This window comes from Heloderma suspectum, chromosome 1 (genome assembly GCF_057233095.1).
Source record: "Heloderma suspectum isolate Gila_16-S chromosome 1, 16-S_ref, whole genome shotgun sequence".
Taxonomy (NCBI): Eukaryota; Metazoa; Chordata; class Lepidosauria; order Squamata; family Helodermatidae; genus Heloderma; species Heloderma suspectum.
Window position 1 is genome coordinate 213481585 of NC_139458.1, and position 15208 is coordinate 213496792.

Here is a 15208-nt window from a genome sequence, read left to right on the forward strand (position 1 = left end):
GAATCGAAGATTTACCCTTTGATGGAGAGGGCTTATTTAATTCTAAAACAGATGACCAGATGGATTCTGTTCAAAAAGCAAGATCAGCGGCAAAGAAAATGAGCATAGGACAGCCACAACAACGATAGTCTTATAAACCGAGGCGTTGGTTTCAGCACCAGCCATACTTTCAGAGGCAGTCTGCAGATCGTACCTCTTGGTACCAGCCACAACAGCAGCAGCAGCAGAGGAAACAGTACTCTTCCGCTAAGTTTTGTCAATCCTGAGTAAAGGCTGACACTTCTTCCAAATGGTGCCTTTGGGAGCCTCCGAGTGTCTCTCCACCTCTGCCTACTCTAATGATTGGGAACTGTCTCTCTCTCTATTTCTGCAAGCATGGCATGCAATAACATAAAATGCTTGGGTGCTGGCGACTGCTTACCGAGGGTACAAGATCAGATTTGACATCCCCCTCCTGTGGGAATTATCTGAATAACCTCACCATCGGAACTGTTACATCTCGAGACAAAGTCGCTTCTTCGGAAGGGTGCCATCAGGCATGTCTCCCCCACTCAGACAGGCAGGAGTTTCTTCTCCCAGTATTTTACAGTTCCCAAAAGCGATGGAGGACTGCGTCCAATTTTAGATCTAAGACCCTTGAATGAATTTATCACACCCAAGAGATTCAGAATGACTACTCTGGCAACAATCCTCCCCCTTCTTCAGAATGGCATCTGGTTTGCTGCGGTGGAGCTGAAGGATGCTTATTTCCACATCAGCATAGAGGAAGTGTATCAAAGATACCTGTGTTTTGCGATTGGACCCAACATGTTTCAGTTTCATGTGCCACCCTTCGGACTAGTGACAGCTCCAAGGGTGTTTACAAAATGCATGTTGGTAGTATGTGCGTACCTCTGTGTCAAGGGCATCAAGATCTACCCATATTTGGATGACTGGCCCTCATACATCCTTCAAAGCAGTTTCTGGATTGTGCCATTGTAGTTGTTTTGAATCTTCTCGCTGTGCTGGGCCTCTGTCTCAATGAGGAGAAGTTGACTTTATCCCGCACTCAAGTTATTTCTTTCATTGGGGTGGTATTGGACTCAGACAGGTTGTGCATATCTCCCCTGAAAGTGCTTGGACCAGTTAATTACCTTGGTGAGCGCTTTTTACCAACAGCGACAGGTGTTGGTTCACACCATTCAGTGTCTTTTAGGGCACATGGCTGCAACTGTGTCAGTGGTGGAGTGGGCACGCCTGAGGATGAGACCATTACAGAACTGGTTTATCCGAGTTTTTCACAACAACACTGATGCTTATTGAACCCGATTCTGGATACCAGACCGTGTTGCGTCCTCTCTCCATTGGTGGATAGATCCAAACAGTCTTAGTCAAGGTATCCTGTTTGTTCAGCTGTCTCCATCTCAAGTGCTCACCAAAGACACCTCTCAGCTGGGGAGCCCATTGTGGACAGTTGCAGATTCAAGGCCAATGATCCAGAGCAGAAACACAGGCTCACATCAATTTCCTAGAGTTGCTGGCACTGTGGAAAGCCTTAAGGGCTTTCGTGACCTACTTATGGGGCAGACACGTTCAAATCCTGACGGACAACACCTCTGTTCTTTGGCGCCTACACAAGCAGGGAGGTACTCATCCATCTAAACTGGTGGGCCTCACTCTCAAGATTTACTATTGGATTGTCCAGAGAGACATCCGCCTGACTATGATTCATATTGCCAGAGTGGACAACACTTTGGTAGATTCCCTCAGTTGGACTTACCGTGCATCTCACGAATGGGAACTCCCTCCCTGCATCCTGCGTTGCCTATTCTGATGGAGTGGTCAGCCGTCGGTGGATCTGCTTGCAAACTCATTGAATGTGGTCTGCAAGATGTTCTGCTCAAGAGCAGGAGTAGGTCATTTGTCATTAGGAGACGCTTTTCTCCTACAGTGGAACAGGGCACTGTTCTATCTTTCCCCCCCTTTTCCTCTGATACCAAAGGTGATAGCGAAGATCAAGGCGGAAAAGACCAACTTTATATTGATCACACCCTGGTGGCTAAGGCAACTTTGGTTCACAATCCTGTCCAATATGGCAGGAGGGAATTTTCTTCATCTCCCACTCCAACAGGACCTAATCTCTCAGGACCAAGGACGGATCCGACATCTGGACCTGCACACCCTGAAGCTGACTTCATGAAGAATTCGATAGAAGGGACTCAAAGTTCCATGTTGCCACAGGTGCAACAGGTACTGGATGCTGCAAGCAAACCAGCTACTCGACAGTTGTACTGGAGTAAATGGATGATGTTTGAGAGTTTTACAGTTTCGGAAGGATTTTGTCCTTCCTCAAGTTCAATTTCAGATATTCTCTCTTTCCTTCATCATTTGTTTGGGAAAGGTCTTAAGTTCTCTTCTGTTAGAGTTTACACTGCAGCTATCTCAGTTATGAGAGGACAGATACAAGGATATATAGTCTTCATTCACCTCCTCACTAAACAATTTCTATATGGGTTACGGAATTTGATTCCTCCAGTGAAGGATCTGGCTCCACAGTGGAATCTTTCGTTGGTACTCTAAGGTTTGATGACAAAACCTTTTCAACCTATGGCTAAGATCGATATGCATTTACTCTCCTGGAAGGTGGCGTTCTGGTAGAGATCACATCATCTAAGAGAGCATGTGAACTCTGCGCTCTCCATATCGAAGCCCCATTTACAGTTTTTCACAAAGAGAAGGTTGTTCTTCGTCCCAATTTCACATTTCTTCCTAAAGTGGTTTCAGAATTTCGTATCAGTGAGCCTATTGTGCTCCCTGCCTTTTTTCCATCACCATCTTCGGACCTGGAGACATGTTTGCGCAACCTCAGTGTCTGAAGGGCGCTGGTGTTTTACAAAGCGAGGACTGAATCGTTTCAGAAATCGAAAAAATTATTTGTATGCTACGCTGGTCCTAACAAGGGATTGCTTGTATCGACCCAGATATTGGCTGCTTGGATAGTTCAGAACATCAGACTGACTTACCAGCTTGTTGGCCAAGCACCTCCTCATCGAATCCAAGCACACTCGACCAGGGCTGTTGCAACATTGACTGCCTTTGGGAGAGGGGTGGCTTTAAAGGACCTATACAAGGCTGCAATGTGGTCTACCACGTCGACATTTGTGAAGCACTATAAATTGGACATGAGTGCAAGATCCGATTGCACATTTGGGAGAGTGGTGCTTTTGTCTGTGTTGCAGTAGGACACCTACCCTCCTCCAGTAAGTTGGCTTGTCAATCGCCCATATGTGTGATGCACAGAAACCACGATGAAGAAAGGCAGGTTGCTTACCTGTAACTGTAGTTCTTCGAGTAGCCATCTGTGCATTCAAACAATCCACCCACCGTCCCCTCCTTGGTGTCGATATACTTTTTGATGTTGATACCGAAGGACCCTCAAATCCAAGAGTGATTTTTTGCAGACTTAAGGAACTGAGAAGATAGGTAGGAACCCACTCAACATACGCAGTGGGACGGCAGGGGAGGGTTCTTGCCACAAGATTCCTCAGCTATAGAAGTTTTCTGAATGGAATGGAGGCTCACGCAGGTGCAGAGCCTATACGTGTGAATGCACAGATGACCACTCGAAGAACTACAGTTACAGGTAAGCAACCGGCCTTTTTAGAAGTAATACGTCTCATCTAAAGCTAAATGTTACCCCACCACAAAGTTATACTTTTCCTGCTATTTAAATATTTTTTTTGCATTTCTCTTTTTTGTTAGGTTTTAGGATGAATTATTGTTGGATTATTTTATCTTAACCCATATTCACTGGGAGATGTTTAGCTTATTTATATGACTGTTTAAATTTTGTTATGACTTGTACTTTTTAATGAATTATCAAGAAATGTTGCTGTATTTTATTTTATAATTTTTTCTGATGTTCCTGTAAGCCACTTTGAACATAGTTTTAGCATGGAAAAGTGGCATGCAAATAACCTGATGATGTTGATACCACACATTTATATTTTTTAGTCAATACATGTTGAATGTTTTGTGTGATTCTGCAAGTTACTGCATTTTTACTTTCAGTATTAATAGATCACAATGTATTCTTTTTTAGGATTGCCATGCAGAGTGCTGTAAGAAATGCTCACTTTCTAATGGAGCTCATTGTAGTGATGGCCCATGTTGTAATGAAACGTGTCTTGTGAGTATTTTTAGTTTTTATCTTTTAGAATTATGGTCTAAACTGCAAAACTTCCTTCTTTTCAATAATTGCATCATTAATTTTTCAGTTAGGTACTGCTAATGGCTGACGCAGAATAAGTGGCACTAACTTAAGAGGCTTTTAATGTGGTTTAATGGGTGATACGAAGATAAGGTTAACATTTTACACTGAACTAATTACTGCATATGGGCAGCAATTACAGTGTGGCATCTGATGAATGATATATACAGGGCTGTTTCTGAGCTCTCTGGGTTGGCACCTCTACATTTATAAAACTATATGCTATGATGGAGTAATAAATGATACAGATGTCCTTATTCTCCCTCCTTGTTTTTGGCTATTTGTTGTTGTTCAGTCGTTCAGTCGTGTCTGACTCTTCATGACCCCATGGACCATAGCACACCAGGCCTTCCTGTCTTGTGCTCTCTCCTGGAGTTTGCTCAAGTCCATATTCATTGCATCAGTGATGCTATCTAGCCATCTCATCCTCTGCTGTCCCCTTCTCCTTTTGCCTTCAGTCTTTTCCAGCATCAGGGTCTTTTCCAGAGAGTTTTCTCTTCACATTAGGTGGCCAAAATATTTGAGCTTCAGCTTCAGTATCTGTCCTTCCAATGAGCAGTCAGGGTTGATTTCCTTTAGGATGGACTGATCTGACCTCCTTGCAGTCCATGGGACTCGTAAGAGTCTTCTCCAGCACCACAGTTCGAAAGCATCAATTCTTCAGCACTCAGCCTTCCTTATAGTCCAGCTCTCACAGCCATACATTACTACTGGGAAAACATAGCTTTGATTATAGGGACCTTTGTCGGCAAGGTGATGTCTCTGCTTCTTACTATGCTATCTAGGTTTGCTTAAAGAAAAACAAATCTTGCACGATGTCATTTTTGTTTTGGTATTTTCTTGAAAATCTAAAAACACTATGGTTTGTTTTTGTTTTAAACATTTGAGGGAAGGTGCTTTGGTTTGTTCAAATGTACAGGAGTCAGTAGTATGAGAAGATGCAGCTTAATGCTAAATATCTCTGCTTAATGAGACCATTCTCCACTACCCTTTAAATAAAGATTTTGTATTATGAAGAGGTATAGAAAGCCTATGGATTATAAACTCAGGTGGGTATAGAATACTTATGGATGATAAGCTCAGTTGGGTAGTTTATTGTCGAATCCCTGATGCAAGCATTAAAATGGAAACTCAACAGCCAAATGATACATTATATGCAATTGTGTGTTTCTTTCCCCTGACTCTTTTACACTGAAAAACAACCTTGGAGGCTGCCCTTGGGAACAGAAGAGTGGTGGGGAGATAGGGAGCTGCATAACATTTTTCTTGACACTTGCTCAGTCAAAAATCACATACCCTGCTACCAGCTAGGGTAAAAGATACATTCCTATATCTAATCACTTTTTCCACTAATAAAGGACTAATGTTTTAAAAAGAAGACCTGAATGTTTGGAGTTGTTTGTATTTAAGTGTCTTGATTTGTAACTAAAAATCTTTTGATTTCCAGTTTTTTCCACGAGGCTTTGAATGTCGATATGCAGTGAATGAGTGTGATATTACAGAGATCTGTACTGGGGACTCTGGCCAGGTAATTGAACTCTTGTAATATAATTCATATTTCTTTGTAAACAATGAATATCTTTTCATTTTCTGGGACAACACTTAGTGTCTGTCAACTAGAGACAAAAGGTGGTTTTGAGGGAGAAGTAGGGACTAATATTCTGTTTTTTACTGTTTATGTCTAAAACGTAGCCTGTATGGTGCTTATGAATGCGCTTTCTGAAATGTCTGTGCATCTGGGATGCTCCATATGATGGCTTAGATCCAGAGAAGTGCCAATAGAAGGGAGCTGGTGGAAGGTGACATTCCAATTCCTACTCTCACAAACACCCCCGCCCTCTGAAAAACCTCTAAGGTTTGGGGGACCCACCAGAATAGGGTAGGCTGAGATGCAGGGATCAGAGAAGGAAAGGGGGATAGCTGAAAATCAGGCAGAGCAATGGCTGTGAGCAGGAGGAGCAAAAAAAAATACTTCAGGTAGTCTGATCATGGATTTCATGATCTGGCTAGTTTGGCTCCCTCAAACTGTTGTTTCTCTCTTTCCAAATCCAAATTACATTAACCATTTCCTTTCAGTCCTCACCCTCTAAGTATGTGGGACCTCAGTTACTTTCGATGATGATGATGATGAAGATGATGATAGTTAAATACCAACTAATGGTTATTAAGAAAACAAGGTTGTTCACCATCAACCAACAGGCTATGAAAATAATCTAGGAAGGTTATCCCTTCCCTTTGCATCAGGGCCCAAGCATGGGTGATGGGAGAGAAAGGGTACACTTTACTGGTGTCTGGAGATCCAGCACACCCAGGCTACATCTCCATTGAGCTGAGGCTAAACTATAGATCATGCTTGAAGATATTTATGGGAATGCATTCTCCTGTATCATTACATCTATTGTCCAGCTCCTGTGAGATTTGCTGGAGCCAATCAAAAGGAGTGTTAGAGCAAGCAACATTCTGCTCAGCTGGCCCAAGCCTATCATCTCCAGAACAGAGAGAGTGAGCTTGTGCAGTTAAACTTGGACTTGTATTTTGAGAGACTGATCAATTTGTGCTTTCTTGTGTAACATGTTATTTCAAGAACAACCAGCTTCAAAGCTCATTTTGTGCATCAGCAGGATGGAGAGACAGCTGATGGGAGGAACAAAGCACCATAATAATCAGGGATGTAGATCCCAGTGATAGTGGCAGAAAATTATTCTGGTAGAATTTTCTTGCCCAAAATATATGGGAGTAAATGACTAGTTCACAAGAATCATGTTCTATCATCTCTAAAAATAAGTCAGAATCATTATTCAGAAGGAATGTTCTCTGTGCAGCTTTGGACAATGTTATTTGTGAATTAGAGCACAGATTCAAAGCAAGCAATAACATTTGTTTTAAATTCTTTTCAGTCCTAAAATATGTGACAGTAGTGCCTGAAGAACTGGAAGAAGCATCTAAATATCTACTTCTCAAGCTTCCTACAGATCTTTCTGAGACTTTTCCTTGTGAAATGTTGCACCTAAAGATAAACTTCAAGTCTATTTTGAAAAAGTCTCTGAACTATTCCCACTTATCTTATTAAACGAGACTTACAAAAAACAACTGCAACTAATTTTCAGTGAAGTGTGGATAACCCTCTGAATTTTTGCACATTGCCATTGACTTTTGGCAGAAGCTGAAAAGCTTCAGAAAGTTAGCACTTGTCAAAAACTGCAAGTGTTCTACTATGGTGCAAGAAATTTTAAGCCACTTACCTATTTTGTCTATTGTGTGTGAACTTGCAAGAGAAATTGACTTTGGGAGAGAATCATTATTTTGCAATGAAAAGGCCAGAAAACTTTGAAGTCCATGTTTGCAGCTGCATTGGTCCACTAGAATCTAAAAATCAAAACCTTAGGATATATCCAACATTATGCTAATGGAAAAATTACAACAGTTGGTGTTGTCGTAATGAGTTTTGGAACAGCTTGTGAAACAGTTTGCACAAGTGGAATCAAAGTATTTGATTTGACACTTTTGCAAGGATGAAAACAGTTTCTACAACTGGTAGAAGTTTTGTGCTAGCAGAATGACACCATTGGATACAACCCATGAACAGGATAATACTTTTATTAGGACCGACCAAAAGGTTGCAAAATAGTCAGCAAGCTAGGACTCTTCTTCAGACTGGGTGTCTTATTAAACAAAAATAGTAAAAGAAGGGGTGTTTGGGGGTGTGGTAGAAAAGCTAAGTGTGGGCCATGATATAGTTTCAGAAATGTAGAAAATATAATTTCAGAATTAAAAAAGAAACAATTCTTTCATGGCTCATGAAAGTCATGGGATGGGATAGTGGTGTGCATATGAGAAGAAGCCTGTGTTAAAAGTTTATACTAGGTCCAAGAAAATTATGTTTAGGCACATACAAATATTGATATCATCCTCAAGTCATACTTCTGTGACACAGACTTCGTAGATATTACATTTGAGCTTGGTAGTTTGTGTTTGGGCTGCTAATTGGCAATCAGTGTCTATTCACCAGATAGGATTTTAGGCTAGAGATATCTGCCAGCTCTAATTTGTCCTCACTGCAAATAACATGCAGTGTGATCTGATACATGTCTACTGAGAAGTAAGTCCCAATGCGTGGAATGGGGCATACTCCCAGGTAAGTGGGTATAAGACTCCAGCACTGGTTTATATTTTGTACAGTTTGGGTTCACAATGCTTATGGAGAATTAGAACATTCCCATTCTTTCCTGTCTACTGCTTATTTTCCTTTTCCCTTTGTGCATGTATGTTAACTTATGGAGCAGTATCCAAGTGGGATCTGCTTATGCCCCCACCTATTCTTTTCCACCCCATCAATTCTGTTGTGCAAGTGGTGGGTCCCACCAACTGCGTTGTGTAAGGACCCACTGCTTACACAAGGAGATTTAGTGCTTCCTAGGGGAAGCCCCGAAATGAGCATAAACACTCATTTCTGGAAGGAGGCAGGGCGACGGAGTTACGTTATGCAAGCTCCACCAACCTGCCTCCTTCCAGAAATGAGCGCTTCCACTATTTCAGGTTGTCCTGAAAGTGCTAAAACACAGTTGCGCAAGGGGTTGGGGCCCTTGAGCAACACAATCAGCAGGGCAGAAGACACTCGGTGGGGGCAGAAGCACCCCGTTAGATTTTGCCCTTGGTTTGGCAACGGGCAACCATGATATACAGGTGAGGCTTCTTGTGTGCAATTTTCCACTTGCAATCCCATGCAGTAATAAATAATGTAGATTTGCAACCAACAAGCAAATCAGGCAACTGAAGGTACAACACAGCTGTTTCTGCCCTCATGCAACATTTGTAATGGCAATGTCATGGGGTTAGTAAGACATCTGGGGGTTTGCACTGAGAATTGAAATAGTATAATTTCAATTTTCTTCAATCTAATATTGCTTAAAATATAATAATTAAGGGGCTGGCTAGCTCCCTGGCTAACTCTACAAATCCTAGAGATTGGAAGAGTTGGACTCACGTTAAATTGAGGTAAGTTTACTGTAAGGGTACAGTGCAAATGAGCTCTTACTGAACAAGAAAACTATAATGGTAGAGAATTAAGTTGAACTAATTGTGCTATGCTTATCATAATTAACCCAGCTTGCTCCTCTACCTTTAAATAAGTCATGGAGCTGAACGCACAATGGACTGTGTACTTGATGTAAGCAAAATAGTGCTACCTATTGCTAGTTCTGATCTAGAATATGGTTTGGAATGTAAATTTCTGTGAGCAGAACTTTGTTCATAGCTTGAAGCCCAACTGAAATGGAGCTAGAAGATCATAACATTTTTGCCTCATTACTCTCTCTTGGTGTTCTTTTGTCTATCTTTGCCGCATATGTTGTCCCACAGTTCAAAGCTTTGTAATTAAAGGAACACTCTTGTCTTTCAGTGCCCACCAAATCTTCATAAGCAAGATGGATTTGCTTGTGATTCAAATCAGGTATGTAACTCTTTAAAACATTTCTTATAGAATATTTATTGTTGTTAGGCTGTTAGCCACTCTGAGTCGTTTTTGAAGAGAATGCAGGATACAAATCCTTTAAATAAATACTAGACCAAGTACATGTAAATTTAATGTCCCTAACTAATTCATCCTTTTAATTTTCTTCACAATTGTCCTTGTGGATAATACTCACTGGAGTGTATTATTGTAGATAATACTCACTACATATATCATTTGTTCTTAGCATTTACTAGGATCAGATTCTAATCTTCATTCAGTGTTTTCTTGGTTCCTTAATGCCTGGAACTCTCCTAAAAGACCCATCTCTCTGTTTGCTTTCAAATTCCTCTTCATAACCTAGCACCTGTATATAGAGGGTTGGGAAATAGCAGCATGGCAAGCCTCTAAGCTTGCTAGATATTAGAGTCTGCTCTGCACTGACTCTGCCAACAACAGTTTTCACTGAATTCCATCTTAACCTGTAAATGTGAAATAAACTAGGTCTTTCTGTTTCTAGTGTGCTCATCTCTGAAGGCAAAGCTCTCTTGAGCTTCCAATCTCACTGAACAGAGTTCAAAACAATATTAATTACAGGACTCTCTTCCCTAAGGAGATTGACCCAGGAAAACTGCTCTGAGGTCCCCATCCCCTTTGGGGTCAAAGCAATGTTGACAAAGAAAGCGTGCGTCTTTTTGCTAGTAAAATTGGCCATTTCTTTCAGTCTCTGGCTTTTTTTGTCAATGTCTGACTTTTTAGGGAGAAAGGCAAAATATACAATTCTATTTACAGTTTGCTTTTATTTAGGGACGTTGCTACAATGGAGAGTGCAAAACAAGAGATAATCAATGCAAATACATCTGGGGAACTAGTAGGTTGATTTAAGTATGCTTTATTCGTATGTATTTCTTTCTTTGTAATTCCAGCTTTTCAGTATAGGGTTTCAATTAAAAAATTTACTGCACAGAAATGTTAAGGGAAATCATTGTTGTGGTTTCTTTAAAGTTTTTATTTGGCATTTGGCCACAGAAACATGGCAGATCCAGTATTTGGATGGAGGCAGGTATAATCTTACGCCAGACTTTCCCAAAAATATGATTGATATTTAAAGTCAAAGCTACAACAAAAAAAGCATTTAAATTTACATATTGTAATTGGATTTACATTCAAACAAGATGTCCACAAATGTTACTATGTTCCAGATTCACTGACTTAGCATTCCATTAGTTCCTGCTCAAACAACAACCCTGCTAAAGAGTACTTAATGTTTAGATATTAAGGATGTGATGCTGTTGTAATATGCACTGATTCCAGCTTAATCCTATTAAAGAATATGCTGGTAAGGGCAGTTACAGTGGGTTATTAGTTCTTTCTAGCTTCCTATCCATTATTTAGGAGTACTGACGTCATTATATTGGAATAAGGGTACTATGCCAAATTTTCAACCCATTTAAGGCCAAACTAGAGGTGATGTTAAGCACAAGATTGGCCCTTGTGTGCTTTGTCTGTCTTTCCTAAACAACAGTCACAGGGGGAGGGGGCAATCTGAATCAGGACCATGGTGTGGGGAGGGAGGCATTTAATCCTTCGTCTCCATTGCCTGATGTCTGATCTGGATAAGGATCATGGCAGGGTCAAAGAATTAAATCCCTCTCTCACCATGCCAAAAAACAAGCATGCAAGGGCCAATCACACCCTGGATGCCTAGTCTGGACATTAGAGCCCCTCCAATTCCTAATACAGCTTTCAGCTCACAATAATTAGGTGCATCTTTACCCCCTCCTGTTGTCTTGATGCGTTCCACAATATGATGTTATTCTACAGGAGAATGTCTGTCTGTCTGTCTCTCTCCCTCTCTTTCTCTGTCATACACACACATAGACTCTTGGAAAGTCTTAAAAGCAGCCATGTATTTAACGCCATGTATTCAGTGGAATTAACATTACTTAAGAGCTGCAAATGGTTTTATATTCCATAAGTTTTCCTGTACAGAAAAGGCCATTAGCACACTTCTTGTAAATGTAGGTAGGTAGAATCTTCCTTTTTTTTTTTTAATGGCATCATCCTAATGTTCTCTGGGCAACTAGAGTACTAAGACTTATCCAACAGCTCTGAAGTAAACCCAGGAAACCTTTCAAGTCTTCCAAGTAAGTTGGAAAAAGTCTGCAATATACAACTTCATAATTCAAATGTGTTTGAGGGGATGACTTAGAACAGAATTAACTACAACCTTTTGTTGCTGAGATATGACTACCAGGATTGCTTGTGCCTGAGTCAGGACAAGCAATGTCTTCCAGAGTTACTGATGTGAAGAGACCAAGACCTTCTTGCATTCTTTTTCCATTTTCTTTCTTCTTACTCATTATGCACTATATTAGGTGATACATTATGTGGTACAAATTCATGATTTCCACCATGAGTACATAAGGTGAAAAGTTATAACCATTCCCAGGTTCTTGGTGCGTGTATTTTTGTCATGCATGTGGTTTGTAAACCATGTTTCTCTGACACAGACACTATGTTTTTAATACCCATGCAAAGCATTTAGGGCATTCACTTTAAAAAGATAATGCATGGTACCCTCAACAATTTTTATTCATCATTATTATTTTGGATACATTTGAATGAGGGAAGATTCTGCTTGCCTGCATCTGTTAATAGAAATTGCATTCACATTTTCTTCAATAGAGGCTTCAGGATCTCATAAACACTGTTATGAGAAGCTTAACACAGAAGGTACAAAAAAGGGAAACTGTGGAAAGGATGGAGATAAATGGATTCCATGCAACAAACAGTAAGTTTACCCTTTTAGAATGAATATATGTGTTATAGTTAGGAATTCTCAGTACTCTTATTGTACATTTTACAGGGAATCTAAAACCTGCCCAGTTTATATGTCCATTCAGGAATCGGAAATGTATTATGCCACTACCTGTACTTATCCCTTGCATTTCTCCTGGGAATTGGAGATGGGCAGTATATTTCTGTATAATCCTCCTTTTTATCTGAATGCTTTATGAATACATAGTGGGCATCAGAGCACTAGGTATTTAAGGCCAAACAAAATATGACACCATTCACACAATTAGTAATTGTGTGGATTTTTTTTTTCTTTTAGTGAATAGTAGGTATGAGGAGCCAATGGGAAGTTTCTTTCCAATGCTAAAGCAGGTGTGGAGGGCCTGGTCCAGACCAAGGTCCTGATGTGGACTGGGGTCATCAACCTGCCATTTATCTCCAGTTCCATAAAAAAACAAACCAGATTCACACTATTCATCTCTAGTTTGGACCTTGTGATAGTTCTGTAATAACTTTTACATTGTGACCATTCTGCACACCAGTCTTCACTTTAGTGTAAATTAGAATGTGGTGCAAAAGGTGTTAATCTTCTTGACTTTTCTGCATATTTGGGAGCATCAACGTAATGGCTCATAAACCCATTTGCTTGGCTTCAAAGAATATTAGCAGAGCTTTTCCCACCCCTTCATCACTGCAGCCACCTTTGCTGGCCCGCAGCTGCTCCTGAGGTTTGCAGGACCATCGAATGGCATGTGGGGGGCTGGAGCTGGAGAGCAGGATTGATGGAGATGTGGGGAGGGACTCTATGCAAGCAGAATTATCTTTCCACTCATGCAAGGCACCTTTTGGATCCAAGCTTTTTATCTGCTGCCAGCAGCACGGCCTTGAATGGCATAGTATGTTTCCCCATCTGATACAGAGCCCACACCATTTTTGCATAGTTACTCCCACTGCCTAGAAACACTTTGATGTGTTAATCTGTAGTGCTTGATATCTCTACTATACTTTGATCACTCTAGTATAAGCCCTAAAAATTCTTGGAAGGGTTCAAATCTGAATAGATTAATATTCTGGAATTTAGCCTGTAGTATTACTGTCTCTCCCCTTCATGGATCACTGCCTTGTTGTGGCGAAGGGGCTTGCGTAACTCAGTGAAGCCATAAGCTATGCCATGCAGGGCCACCCAAGATGGACAGGTCATGGCAGAGAGTTCTGACAAAATGTGGTCCACTGGAGAAGGAAATGGCAACCCACTCCAGTATTCTTGCCAAGAAAACCCCATGGAACGTATCACAAGGCTAAAAGATATGACGCCGGAAGATGAGCCCCTCAGGTCGGAAGGTGTCCAATATACTACTGGGGAAGAGCAGAGGGCATTTCCAAGTAGCGCCAGAAAGAGTGAAGCGGCTGGGCCAAAGCCGAAAGGACACTCAGCTGTGGATGTGTCTGGTGGTGAGAAGAAAATCCGATACTGTAAAGAACAATATTGTTTAGGAACCTGGAATGTCAGATCAATGAATCAAGGTAAGCTAGAGGTGGTCAAACATGACATGGTAAGATTGAACATCGACAGCTTGGGAATCAGCGAACTAAAATGGACAGGCATGGGCGAATATAATTCAGGTGACCATCATATCTACTACTGTGGGCAAGAATCCCTTAGAAGAAATGGAGTATCACTCCTAGTCAACAAAAGGGTGGGAAAAGCAGTACTGGGGTACAATCTTAAAAACGATAGAATGATCTCGGTACGAATCCAAGGCAAACCATTCAACATCGCAGTAATTCAGGTCTATGCCCCAACCACTGATGCCGAAGAAGCTGAGGTTGATCGGTTCTGTGAAGACCTACAACACCTTCTAGAACTAACACCAAAAAAAGATGTCCTCTTCATCATAGGGGACTGGAATGCTAAAGTAGGAAGTGAAGAAATCACCGGGATAACAGGCAAGCATGGCCTTGGTGTACAAAATGAAGCAGGGCATAATAGAGCTTTGCCAAGAGAACACGCTGATCATAGCAAACACTCTTTTCCAACAGCACAAGAGACGACTCTACACATGGACATCACCAGATGGTCAATATCGAAATCAGATTGATTATGTCCTTTGCAGCCAAAGATGGAGAAGCTCTATACAGTCAGTAAAAACAAGACCTGGAGCTGACTGTGGCTCAGATCATGAGCTTCTTGTTGCAAAATTTCAGCTTAAATTGAAGAATGTAGGGAAAACCACTAAACCATTCAGGTATGACCTAAATCATATCCCTTATGAATATACAGTGGAGGTGAGGAATAGATTTAAGGGATTAGTCCTGATAGACAGAGTGCCTGAGGAACTATGGATGGAGGTCCGTAACACTGTTCAGGAGGCAGCAACTCAATCCATCCCAAAGAAAAAGAAATGCAAGAATTTATTTATTTATTTATTTATTTATTAAATTTATTAATCGCCCATCTGACTGGTCACCCAGCCACTCTGGGCGATGTACAACCCACCATAAACAATTTAAAACAATAAAATTTTACCATAAATTTTTTTTAAAAAAATACCCTAACCCACCCCAAATGCCTGCCTGAACAACCACGTTTTTAATGCATGACGGAAGCTCATTAAAGAGGGGGCATGACGGAGTTCCCTAGGGAGGGAGTTCCACAGAGTGGGGGCCACCACAGAGAAGGCCCTCTCCCTCGTCCCCACCAGTCTAGCTGT

The 15208-nt window shown here is 41.1% G+C and overlaps 1 protein-coding gene across 4 annotated transcripts in view; it reads left to right on the top strand.

The window, feature by feature from the left end:
- The window catches only part of ADAM23 (ADAM metallopeptidase domain 23), a 161057-nt gene that overhangs the window by 107879 nt on the left and 37970 nt on the right, over positions 1–15208 (top strand). For all 4 annotated transcript variants that reach the window (XM_084818623.1, XM_084818610.1, XM_084818618.1 and 1 more), the window contains exons 17-21: positions 4082–4168; positions 5697–5777; positions 9648–9698; positions 10506–10569; positions 12387–12492. In XM_084818623.1, coding sequence (XP_084674749.1) covers positions 4082–4168; positions 5697–5777; positions 9648–9698; positions 10506–10569; positions 12387–12492 — 389 coding nt within the window. The remainder of the gene's footprint in view (positions 1–4081; positions 4169–5696; positions 5778–9647; positions 9699–10505; positions 10570–12386; positions 12493–15208) is intronic.